Source organism: Adiantum capillus-veneris, chromosome 23, assembly GCF_014529385.1.
Source record: "Adiantum capillus-veneris isolate H3 chromosome 23, ASM1452938v2, whole genome shotgun sequence".
NCBI classification, from domain to species: Eukaryota; Viridiplantae; Streptophyta; class Polypodiopsida; order Polypodiales; family Pteridaceae; genus Adiantum; species Adiantum capillus-veneris.
In genome coordinates, this window is record NC_140953.1 from 50,889,183 (window position 1) to 50,900,066 (window position 10,884).

Sequence of the window (10,884 nt, forward strand, 5' to 3'; positions counted from 1 at the left end):
TGGCAGGTGAAGCGGGATTCATTAAAGAATTGGTTCTATGCCATCAAGAAGTTGCTGAAGTCTTTTGAGGAGGTTCAATTCAAGCATGTTAGAAGAGAGCAGAACCAAGAAGCAGATCAGCTTGCAAGAAGCAAAGTATAAGTGCAGGTTGTAGGTATATATGTGGCCCTAGCCACCTATGCTGGTCGTGAGACCTTGAAAGAGATTGAAGACTTTTTGAATACTAGTCAGTGCTCTGAAAGATTGTTGAAGCTCCAAAAGCAGAGGATAGTACAGAAATCTCGCAAATTTACACTCATAGGGGAGGATCTTATGACCTATGGACGTGATGAAGTGTTGCGAAGGGTACTTTATAAGGAGGAAATTAGGATGGTGCTGCAACAATGTCATGAGAAGAGTGGGCATCAAGGTAAAGACCAGGTTTTGTTTTGAATCTTGAGAACAGGTTTTTGGTGGCCGTCGATATTATGGGATGTACACTATTGGTGTAAAACCTGACATGAATGTCAGACTATGGGTGAGAAGAGGCTGATAGCCGAATCGCGAGGAGCTATCATTGCCCAATATTCTTTTGAGAAGTAGGGCCTAGATGCCATTGAAGTCGACAAGCGGGAGAAAATACATTGTAGTGGCGATTGACTACCTTACCAGGTGGGTGGAAGCCAAAGATGTGAAGGAGGATAATTCTCATGTGGTAGCGCAGTTTGTTTTTGATAGCATCTGTTGTTGTTTTGGAGTGCCATGGCTGCTTGTGTCAGATAGAGGACAAGGATTTAGGAGTAAACTTATGAAAGCTTTGGTAGAGAAGCTGGCTATTCAACATGGGTTTTCTTCACCTTATTATCCTCAATGCGATGGTTTGGTAGAAAGTGCAAATAGAAAAATCATTAAGATGCTGATAAAGTATGTTTACAAGAGCAGGAGGCGGAGTGGGAAATGAATCTTGAAAAGTGTTTGTGGGCGTACAAGATGTCGTACAAAGTGGTGACCAGTTTTACCTCGTTTGAATTGGTCTATGATAAAGAGGCAGTGTTTCCGGTGCATATGCAATTAGGTGCTTTGTCGAAGGGGATGTGGCGAGTCAATGACACACAAAAAGAGATGCTACAAGATCAAATTGTTAGGCTCCAAACTTTGCTGATGAATAGGGAGGCAGCTCGCAGATTATTATGTAAAGCAGCGAGAGAAGCGAATTGATAAGTTTAATCAGAGTTTGTCTGATAAAAGTATAGAAGAAGGTGATCTGGTGATGAAATATGAAAACTATTTAGATTTTACTTTCCAAAATAAGTTCAAGGAGATGTGGACAGGTCCATACAAAGTACAGAAAGCTTTTCCAAACGGGACCTCTGAATTAATAAGGGCAAATGGAAAGCTGCTCAAAAATATGGTGAATGGTGTATGCTTCAAGCTGTACTTTGATAGAGGTCTGGTGCCTGATGTGAACCTGATTGTAGCTAGGGAGGTTGGGAAACCCCCCATAGAAGGACTTGGAAATGACGGATATTGCAATGTTGTACATATTGCATATATTGTACGTATGGTTGTTCCTTTTTTAATGTGCTTGAGCACCACTGAAGTATTGCAATTTTCAAGTTTTGTAAATATGCTTTTGGTTGAACATGAATGTTCAACAAGGGGGTGGGCAATGACGGTGCAACCAAAGTTGGTTTGTGCTGGGAAGTGTGCTATAGAGTGCTAAAGTTGTGGGCAGGTGCAAGTTGGAATGCTAGAGCAAATATGAAGGCCCTGTGAAGGCAGGTGACAACGAAAACATATGCTCAAATTTGTTTTTGAGGCCAAGGGACCTTCAAATATTGGGATAATCGGGACCAAGGGAACAGGGGCGTCGAACAAAGTGGCCTTCCCTTATTCGCTTGGTACTGACCAAGGAAAAGTGTAAAAGCAAACATCCTATGGTGTCTGGTCAGTACCAAGCGAACAGGTGTAGCAAACAAGGTTTACCTTCCCTTATTTGCTTGGTACTCTTTTGGGAATCATTCAATCAGAAACATCAGCACCCAAGCCTCACAAAATCACACCTTTGTACACGTATTTTTACACATCCACTTCCGAGACGTGTAGGGCTATGTACACATATATACACGAGGCTAGTGGGCAAGATTTTGGCATGACTTAGTGACTTTATGCTCATCCAAAAAATGCTTGACATATCTTGCCAACGCCCCCTAGTTTGCTTGATCATTCACGACAAGCAGACGTTTCTAGGGTGAATAACTGTTGTAGCTCATTCCAAGAAACCTCATTCACATTCTCGGATGTTTTCACACTGTCTTCGTCCATTGATAGAATCGCATATGTCACAATCTTCATCAAACGTGCGAGATATTTCTTCAATCTGTAACCATTAACACGATAATTATGTTGTGCACCACTCAAATATTCCAACTGATATGTGCCATTATCAAACTTCTTTAGAACAGTAAAAGGGCCTTCCCATTTGATTTTAAACTTTTGTTGAAAGGTATTGTCCAACTTACTATTGTATCACAACACCAAATCACCCTTTTAAATTCCCATGTTCTTTAGGGATTTATTAGCTTTGAGTTGAGGCTTCTTTGACACTTCTTCATAGTAGCTCAAAGCTAAATTTTGTCCAATTTGCAAACATTGTAGATCCAATAGTCTTTTCTGCCAAGTGTTTGTTTTCTCTTCGTCTCCCAATGACAGTAACTTGAGTGCAAGAATCTACACTTCAATTTGCAATAAAGCTTCCTTGTTATAAACCAAGTGGTAAGGAGAAAATCATGTGCTCATTTTGAGAGCAGTTTTGTAGGCCCATAATGGACAAGTCAACTCTGAATCCCAAGTCTTCTCATGTGTTTGTGTCATCTTTGTCAAGATCTTCACTAGTTCTCCATTGAACCTCTCACTGAGACCATCACATTGTTGATAATAAGGAGAACTTTAACTATGTTGTATATTGAGCTTCTTGCATAAGAAATCAAATAGCTTCCTCTAAATCTTTGTCCTCTATCAGTAAGTAGCTCTAGGGGCACACCATATTCGTAGCATATATGCTCATAAAAAACTTTCTCATTTCTTTACCGGTAATCTATTTGACAACCTTGGCTTCTGCCCATCATGACAAATAATCCACTGTTGTCAAAATGTAAGCATTTCTTTTGCTAGTCATAGGTAAGGGTCCAATAGCATCAAGACCCCATTTTTCAAACACATCAATATCTAGAATTGTTGTCCGCAATTTGGGATTTAAAATTCTCTTCCCATCCTTTGGCAAGGCAAACAGGACTTGCACCAATGGATAACATCTCGCTGAATGCTTGGCCATACATAGCCTTCTTGCAAAATTTTATGCAACATGAGCTTCATGGAAAAATGGCCTCCACAAGATCCCTCATGATTTTCTTACAAAATCTTGTAGATTTTCTCTTTCCAGGGCATATGTCGCAAAACCAAATCACTTCCTTTCATGTAAAGGACATCCTCAAGCATTTTGTATTTCCTAGCTTTTCTTATAAAAGCATAATTTTTGCAGGATAGTAAACCTTCAGGTAGGACACCTTTCAACAAAAAATTCATCTCCTTTGATAACACTTTCCTTCCATGATATAAAGGGGCATTTTTCTTTAGCACAAACACACAAGTGATCATTTCTTGGTTAGCATCATGAGCTTCATCATTTTGAGACCTCTCAATATGCTGCAAACGCCATGCTTCAAACTTTTTGAGCAAAGATTTCACTTTAAAGCATAAATTCTTCAGTTTAGGATTCTTATTCTTCCATACTCCCAATACTTTCTTCACGACCAAAGAGACATATCCTTTGCTCTGCAAGCATCTAATTCCCAATTGTAAGAAAATGTGCAAGCCACCTTTAAGAGCCATGTAATCAGCTTCATTGTTATTTTTTGCATCAATTTTCAACCCTTTCTTCCTTACAAGCTTTCCTTGTGCATCATAAATGACAATGCCTCCTGAAGAAGCATGTTGACTTCTTCAATAAGAACCATCAAAGTATAATAATGAAGCATTAGAGATGGCAAGAGTTTTGACTTTCTTCTATTGTACCACCTCTTTCTTAATCAAAACAAGACAGTCTTTATAAGTGAGTACATATGCCAGAGTGGCCCAAGTACTCTCTTCCACCGAAAAGGTTAACTGAAATTCTTGAAGTTCAATAACCCATCTCATCATTGTTTTTGATATATTTGAATTATTGAACAGTTGGGGAAGCAATGCATAACTGGTGAGAAAGGTGAATGACTTTTGTAGCAAGTAGTGTCTGAATTGTCTGCAATCATAAACCATATTGGTTATCATCAATTCAATTTCATAGAAATCTCTTTCATGAGGAGTTATCACTCTACTAGCATAATGAACAGGATTCATATACTGAGATTCCTTCCCCTTTTGCAATAACATGGACCCAATGGCATCATCTCCCCCTAATGGTTTAACATAAAACTCCTTTTCCTAGTCAAGAGCTTGCATAATGGGTAGTGTACTCAAAACTTCTTTGACTTTGTCAAAAACATCATCAAAATCACGATACCACTCCAAGGGATCATTCTTCACTGTTTGCTGCAATTGATACTATAGTTGTGATGCCAAAGGTACAGAACAAGGACATATATTTAACCTTCTGTATGAGAGTGGCCAACTGTCTTGTATCTTTTGGAGATGACAACAACAACAAAGACTCCACTTTCTCTAGGTCAGCTTCAATCCCATTTTTTGAAATCATTTATCATTCCTTTAACAAACTTCCCAAGGAACGGGGTAAGGACCCAATCCACTTTGGTTTCAAAAGCTCCAGCCCATTTGTCAACCCAAAAGGAAGACACCAAAAGCAAAAACAACCCCAAGGTGTGATAAAAGGAGTCTTTTTACAGTCTTTAAGAGCAAGGATAAGCTGAAAATTTTGTGAATAACCACCAAAGGCACTGTATCTTTCAAAGCTAGCCACTGCATCTAAAAGTTGATCAATGAAAGGCAAAGGGTAAGGATCTTTCTTGGTCATTGCATTTAATGGCTTGTAAACAACACAAACTCTCCAACGCCCATCTTTCTTTGGACTGACCACTACATGGCTCACCCACTCGATATTATCCATCGGTACAATGAACCTGCATCCAAAATCTTATCCACTTCTTCCTCTAATGCATTCATTTGCTCCTTACCCATCCTTCTTAATTTCTGCCTTATTGGCTTTGCCTCTTCAACTAATTTAATCTTCACGAGATCCCCAACAAAACACCTTATTTCTTGATATGAAGTGATGAAGAGATTTGGGAACCTGTCCAACATTGTTAGGTACTCCCTTATTTCTCCTTTTGTCAAATCAATACTCAACATATTTTGAATCAACTCTTTCTTTACTGACAACTCCTGCTTAGGCTGCATCAACTCTTGAAGTTGCTCTAAACGGTGGTGCAGCCAAACATTCTTGACCAAGGAGAAAGCGTGAAGCAGGTACATGAAAGATACGAAGTGGGTGGTACAATTATTGGCCAATTGTTTGATGCTAGATATGGCAAGCATTGTCAAGATTTGTATACTAAATGTGAATTTTAGAAGGTCAAGGAAAAATTTTAGCGCTACCGATCGGGGAAGTTTAGAAGGGCTTGAAGTGTTAAAATTTTTGGTGTTTCGTACAGCTCTCAATGTCCTCAAGAGTTTGGTCCTTATCGCTTCGCATTTGGGTCTGTGAACGAGGCTATACCATAGGCTATACGGTCGTGCTTCATTTTTGCTCAAGTTTTATATGAGTTGCGCTCAAGGTGGACATCGACACAAGGGGGCTTGAAAAGAAGAGAAGCACATGTTTTTTTTAAAAGGGGAGAATCTTCGGAGTTGAAGGGTGTGCAAATGGGGGACAACTATAAGGCTTTCGACAAGCAGCCATTGCGGGCGTGTGGAACAAGGCCAAGCTAGAGGTTTTTTTTGGCTAAAAAAACTTTTAAAAAATGAATGAAGGGTGGCTCTACTGCAGGCCGTCTCCAAGGCGCAACTATGCAAACCGCAAGTTGCACGAGGCAAGTGCGCCATCTGTTGGCGGGGAAGGTGGGGCAGCGGTGGCTCAGAAAAGTGCTGGAGTTGCATTGCATGGAGGGCAGTCAGTTTGCGAGGGCGGCAACCAATAGCGAGGTTGCTATTGGCCAAAGAGGAGGAGAGCCATGTGTGCCAGAGGTTGAAGGGCTGCCAGCAAGGAAGCCAGGCCGTGACCAAGTGGAGGAAAAGGGGATTACTGGTAGAGGCCAAGAGCAGCAAACACGGGTGGTGAGCTAGGAAGCACGTGCAAGAGGAAGGAAGGCACGCGAGTCAGAGGTCGGGAGGGAGGCTTAACACAACTGCAGTAGGATGCACGGACCTAAGGGATAGCGCTGCATCGAGGATGATCCAAGCCGAGAGCAGGAGAGTGGGAGGTTACATTTAGGAGACAGAGCAGCATTGCATGAAGCTAGCCAAGGGTGTCGATGCTAGAGGAGAGCCGCTAGAGGAAGGGTGCCACAAGGAAGTACTATTGAGCAAAGTGTAAAAAGGAAAGGGGCGGTCGAGACGGGGGTTGCTGGCAACAACAAAAGGAAGTGAAGGTGGCGAGTTGCAGGTATTGGATGCCTAAGGAAGGGGTGGTTGTGAGTAGGACTCTAAAGGGAAATGGTGGCGCTGCGGTGGTCTGTGAGAGTGCATGGGACTTTTTTTTCTGTGGAAAGCATCATTGTACACTGCCTAAGTTAAAGCCAATGGCATCGACATCATGATATTCTCTAGAATGTTTTTTCTATGTTTGAGTAAATGTTCTCAATCTTTTTCTTGCTCTCATGTCAACCCATGTGTGAGTTATGTGTGTTTCTCGTGTGGTATGGGCTTCGACATTGATTGTTTGTAGAGTGGGTATCTAGGTTTCTGTTAACGAGTGGATAGGGGTGCTGTGAAATCACTAGGCTATAGAGAGGCATTCACTGAGTGTGCTGGTGGTTTTCTCATTTCCCCCTTTCCATCTTGTGGTGGCCCCACGGAGGATCTAGTGATTGCTTCCTAACAAAGTGTTCGTGAGTCAAGATGAAGCAGGAATTTGGTCTGGTGTTCAAAGGAGATGAATATGTAGATGATTGGGTTGCCGATTTTGATCTAGTTATACTAACAGTACTGCGAATGCCAGGTGATGAAGCAAAGCTCCAAATTCTACCTTTGGCGCTGTGAGGTAAAGCAAAAGCTTGGGTCAATGGCTTAGAAGATACACACAAGAAAAATTGGATCGGATTTTGCGAGCAATTTATACAAAAGTATCGAAAGGTGGTGTCGGCTTCGGAATCAGATGCAAAGATCAAAGGCTTGCAGCAAGACATAAGTGAAAAATTCGATGCTTTTGTTGATAAATTTGAAGCGTATTGGAGGGATTTTGCAGCTGTTACCCAAGTAACCAATGCAGTATACTTTAAAAGGTGGTGTCGGCTTCGGAATCAGATGCAAAGATCAAAGGCTTGCAGCAAGACATAAGTGAAAAATTCGATGCTTTTGTTGATAAATTTGAAGCGTATTGGAGGGATTTTGCAGCTGTTACCCAAGTAACCAATGCGGTATACTTTAAGCTGGAAAGGTTTCTATCTTTCTTGCATCCCTATGTTCGTGAGAGAGTTGATTATGAAGATCCAAGGACCTTTGATGAAGATGCCAAAGTTGCCAAAGCAATGAGTCAAAAAATGAAGAAGAAAATAGAGACGGGATTGCTACAATGTGAAATCATGGCAGCCAGTGGACCTAAACCCAAACAAATTGATGAGCATCAAGAGGTAAAAGCACTGTCTTTTATTGATATGCATTTGATCAAAGCACGTGAAGCTGATACCAGGCTAGAGGAGGTAGAACAAGTACCAATCAGGTCTCAAAAGATACAGAGCGGCATATTCAGAGTGCCACCTAGTTTGCTTGCTCAAGAGGATGAGGTGATAGAAAATCTCAAAGAAGAAGTGTTGGTTCCAAAATCGACAACGGGGAAGGTAGCAATGGTCCAAGAATCGAAAAGTTCAAAAGAGGAGTTCGACAGCTCTCATAGCTCTAGGAGTGCTTTGGACACATATAGCACATGGGAGACAGAATCCATCTCTTTTGGGTATGAGACTTATGATGTTTTTCATGTAGATGAAGTGGAGAAAGGAGTATACAAGTTACCTGTTAGCCAACTGAAGATCTCGGAGAAGCATAGTACAAGTGTGGAAATACCTTGTGTGAATCGGCCAGTCGAGAAGCCTTCTCTTGTGTCTCATGATGGTGAGTCCTTATTGGAGGAAGAAGTATGGTTTGATTGTGCATCCGACTTGTTTGAAGAGAAGGGTTTTGAGGATGACTTGCAGAAGCGAGAAACACAAGCAGAGGTATGTCAACCTAATTTATCTATGCAGGGGGTGGGGAAACCTTGCCTTGGGAAGAATAAAGAGGTGTTATTTTAAGTTTCGGAGTTTGTGTGTAATCGCGGAGAGATATCTATGGCAGATGACTCTATGGAAACTGATACAGGTGCAACCTATAAGAGTGAGGCTCCATGCAAAGAGGAAGGTGCCGCCAACCTTGCAGGTCATGAAGTATTTGAAGAATAGGATGAAGCTCTAGTAGGTCATTCTCTTGGATATGAAAAGTTGGTCTTGGAACCATTTACAAAGGATTTGGATGCAGGTATGCAAGGAAAATTTTTTTGCTTGGCTATGGGCAAATTGCAGGATTTTGCTACTTTACATGATGCTATGGATACATGTGTTATTGGAGGTTTCTTTACAGGTATTGTTGTATCAGTTGCAAGGATCTTTCGAAGTGGACTATACTATGGAGGGTTCTGTAGCAGATGATAGGATAGCTGCTTATGGTACTAGTGCTTCAAATGATGGAAAGTATGCCTATAGTCGGCACGAAGACCTATGGATGCAGGGTGACAAAGCTCCATGCTATGAAGAGAAGTTGAAGTCATATGTCTTTTGGCCTACAAGTGCAAAGGAAGGCTTGGATATAGATGCTTTATAGGTTTTGTTTTTGATCTAGGTGGACTACACCATGCTTGGGAAAGCTTTGAGCTTTCCATTTGATCCTGGCGGATGATGCATCAAATGCTTTGCTCCTTATCTCTATCCAATCTATATGGCCATTATATCATTTTTATCTTATGCAGTCTATGTAGCCATTTTATATCATACTCTCTATACAACCCTATTTTACCTAAATAATATCGTGGTTGAGCATGAATGCTCAACGAGGGATGGGCAATGATGGTGCAGCCAAACATTGTCGACCAAGGAGAAAGCCTGAAGCAGGTACATGGAAGATACCAAGTGGGTGGTACAGTGATTGGCCAACTGTTTGATGCTAGATATTCCAAGCATTGCCAGGATGTGTATGCTAAATGTGGATTTTAGAAGGTCAAGGACAAATTTTAGCACTGCCGATCGGGGGAGCTTAAAAGGGCTCGAAGTGTCGGACTTTTTGGTGTTTTGTACAGCTATCAATGTCCGCAAGAGTTTGGTCCTTATCACTTCACATTTGGGTCTATTGGACGAGGCTATACCATAGAGCAACTGCCTATTGTAGATGGATGGCCTTGATGTAACCATGGTCGTGCTTCATTTTTGCTCAAGCTTTATATCAGTTGCACTCAAGGTGGACATTGACACAAGGGGGCTTCAAAAGAAGTGAAGCACATGTTTTAAGAAAAAGGGGAGAATCTCGGGAGTTAAGGGTGTGCAGATGGGAGACAACTATAAGGCTTTCAATAAGAAGCAGTTGCGGGCGTGTGTAACAAGGCCAAGATAGAGGTTTTTTTGGCTAAAAATACTTTTAAAAAATGAATGAAGGGTGGCGCTACTACAGGTCGTCTCCAGGGTGCAACTATGCAAACCGGGAGTTGCACGAGGCAAGTGTGCCATCTGTTGGCGGGGAAGGTGAGGCCAGCGGCGGCGCTTAAAAGCATTGGAGCTGCATTGCATGGAGGGCGGTCAGTTTGCGAGGGCGGCGACCAATAGCGAGGTCCCTATTGGCCAAAGAAGAGGAGAGCCATGTGTGCGAGAGGTTGAAGGGCCGCCAGCAGGGGACACATGCCGTGACCAAGTGGAGGAAATGGGGATTTCTGGTAGAGGCTAAGAGCAACAGACACGGGTGGTGAGCTAGGGAGCAGGTGCAACATGAAGGAAGGCACGCCGGTTAGAGGCCCGGAGGGCGGCTTAATACAACCAAAGTAGGCTGCAGGGACCTAAGGGATAGCGCTGCATCGAGGATGAACCAAGCCGAGATGAGAAGAGTGGGAGGTTAGAGTTAGGAGACATATCAGCATTGCATGAAGCTAGCCAAGGGTGGTGATGGTAGAGGAGAGCGGCGAGAGGAATGGTGCCACAGGGAAGCATTGTTGAGAAAGTTGTAAAAAGAAAAGGGGCAGCCGAGATGGGGACTGCTAGCAACAGCAAAAAGAAGTGAAGGTGGCGAGTTGCAGGTATTGGCCGCCCGAAGAAGGGGCGGTTGTGAGTAGGACTCCAAAGGAAAATGGTGGCGCTACTGTGGTCTGTGAGAGTGCATGGGACTTTTTTCTGTGGAAAGCATCATTGTACACTGCCTAAGCTAAAGCCAATGGCATCGACATCATGATACTCTCTAAATGTTTTTTTCTGTGTTTGAGTAAATGTTCTCAATCTTTTTCTTGCTCTCATGTCAACCCATGTGTCAGTTATGTGTGTTTCTCGTGTGGCAGAGGCGTATAGACATGAGATATGAGCTTACATATGAGCTTACAGTAGAGTCCGTGCATGTCACAGATTTAGAAAGGTTGTGGTAGAGCAGATGTATGCTGGAGGTCTTGAAAGCATCCTCATATGTTGGTCGACTTTGAGTCGCAGTGCTCTGAAGGGTCATGGACATAAGCCA

At 42.3% G+C, this 10,884-nt stretch overlaps 2 protein-coding genes across 4 annotated transcripts; both read left to right on the forward strand.

The window, feature by feature from the left end:
• The first annotated feature begins 589 nt into the window (after positions 1-589).
• LOC147427767 (uncharacterized) lies at positions 590-1,744 on the forward strand. The gene is made up of 4 exons (XM_086496771.1): positions 590-862; positions 922-1,054; positions 1,149-1,534; positions 1,715-1,744. The coding sequence occupies exons 1-4, from the start codon at positions 590-592 to the stop codon at positions 1,742-1,744; spliced, it is 822 nt and encodes a 273-aa protein (XP_086352897.1).
• Positions 1,745-5,997: 4,253 nt separating this feature from the next.
• On the forward strand, positions 5,998-10,643 carry LOC147427768 (uncharacterized). Of its 3 annotated transcripts, XM_086497478.1 has the most exons (7): positions 5,998-6,264; positions 6,533-6,592; positions 7,148-7,189; positions 8,340-8,360; positions 8,503-8,559; positions 8,646-8,658; positions 8,761-10,643. In XM_086497478.1, the coding sequence occupies exons 1-7, from the start codon at positions 5,998-6,000 to the stop codon at positions 8,826-8,828; spliced, it is 528 nt and encodes a 175-aa protein (XP_086353604.1). In that variant the 3' UTR covers positions 8,829-10,643. The 3 variants fall into 3 exon arrangements, 1 of the variants encoding a protein (XP_086353604.1); XR_015186056.1 differs by lacking the exon at positions 5,998-6,264 and having other exon boundaries at positions 6,279-6,592; positions 7,148-8,360; positions 8,503-8,658; XR_015186057.1 differs by lacking the exon at positions 5,998-6,264 and having other exon boundaries at positions 6,279-6,592; positions 7,148-8,360; positions 8,503-8,658; positions 8,776-10,643.
• Positions 10,644-10,884: the final 241 nt, after the last annotated feature.

Excerpts from the sequence above, each read along its gene's own strand:
- LOC147427767 (XM_086496771.1), top strand. The coding sequence starts at position 590 with ATGCCATTGAAGTCGACAAGCGGGAGAAAATACATTGTAGTGGCGATT. Across the intron at positions 863-921 it reads ATCCTCAATGCGATGGTTTG|GAGGCGGAGTGGGAAATGAA; the intron begins GTAGAAAGTGCA and ends TTACAAGAGCAG. Across the intron at positions 1,055-1,148 it reads TCCGGTGCATATGCAATTAG|GGAGGCAGCTCGCAGATTAT; the intron begins GTGCTTTGTCGA and ends GCTGATGAATAG.
- LOC147427768 (XM_086497478.1), top strand. The coding sequence starts at position 5,998 with ATGCAAACCGCAAGTTGCACGAGGCAAGTGCGCCATCTGTTGGCGGGG. Across the intron at positions 6,593-7,147 it reads GTGAAGGTGGCGAGTTGCAG|GTGATGAAGCAAAGCTCCAA; the intron begins GTATTGGATGCC and ends TGCGAATGCCAG. Across the intron at positions 7,190-8,339 it reads TCTACCTTTGGCGCTGTGAG|AAGCGAGAAACACAAGCAGA; the intron begins GTAAAGCAAAAG and ends GATGACTTGCAG.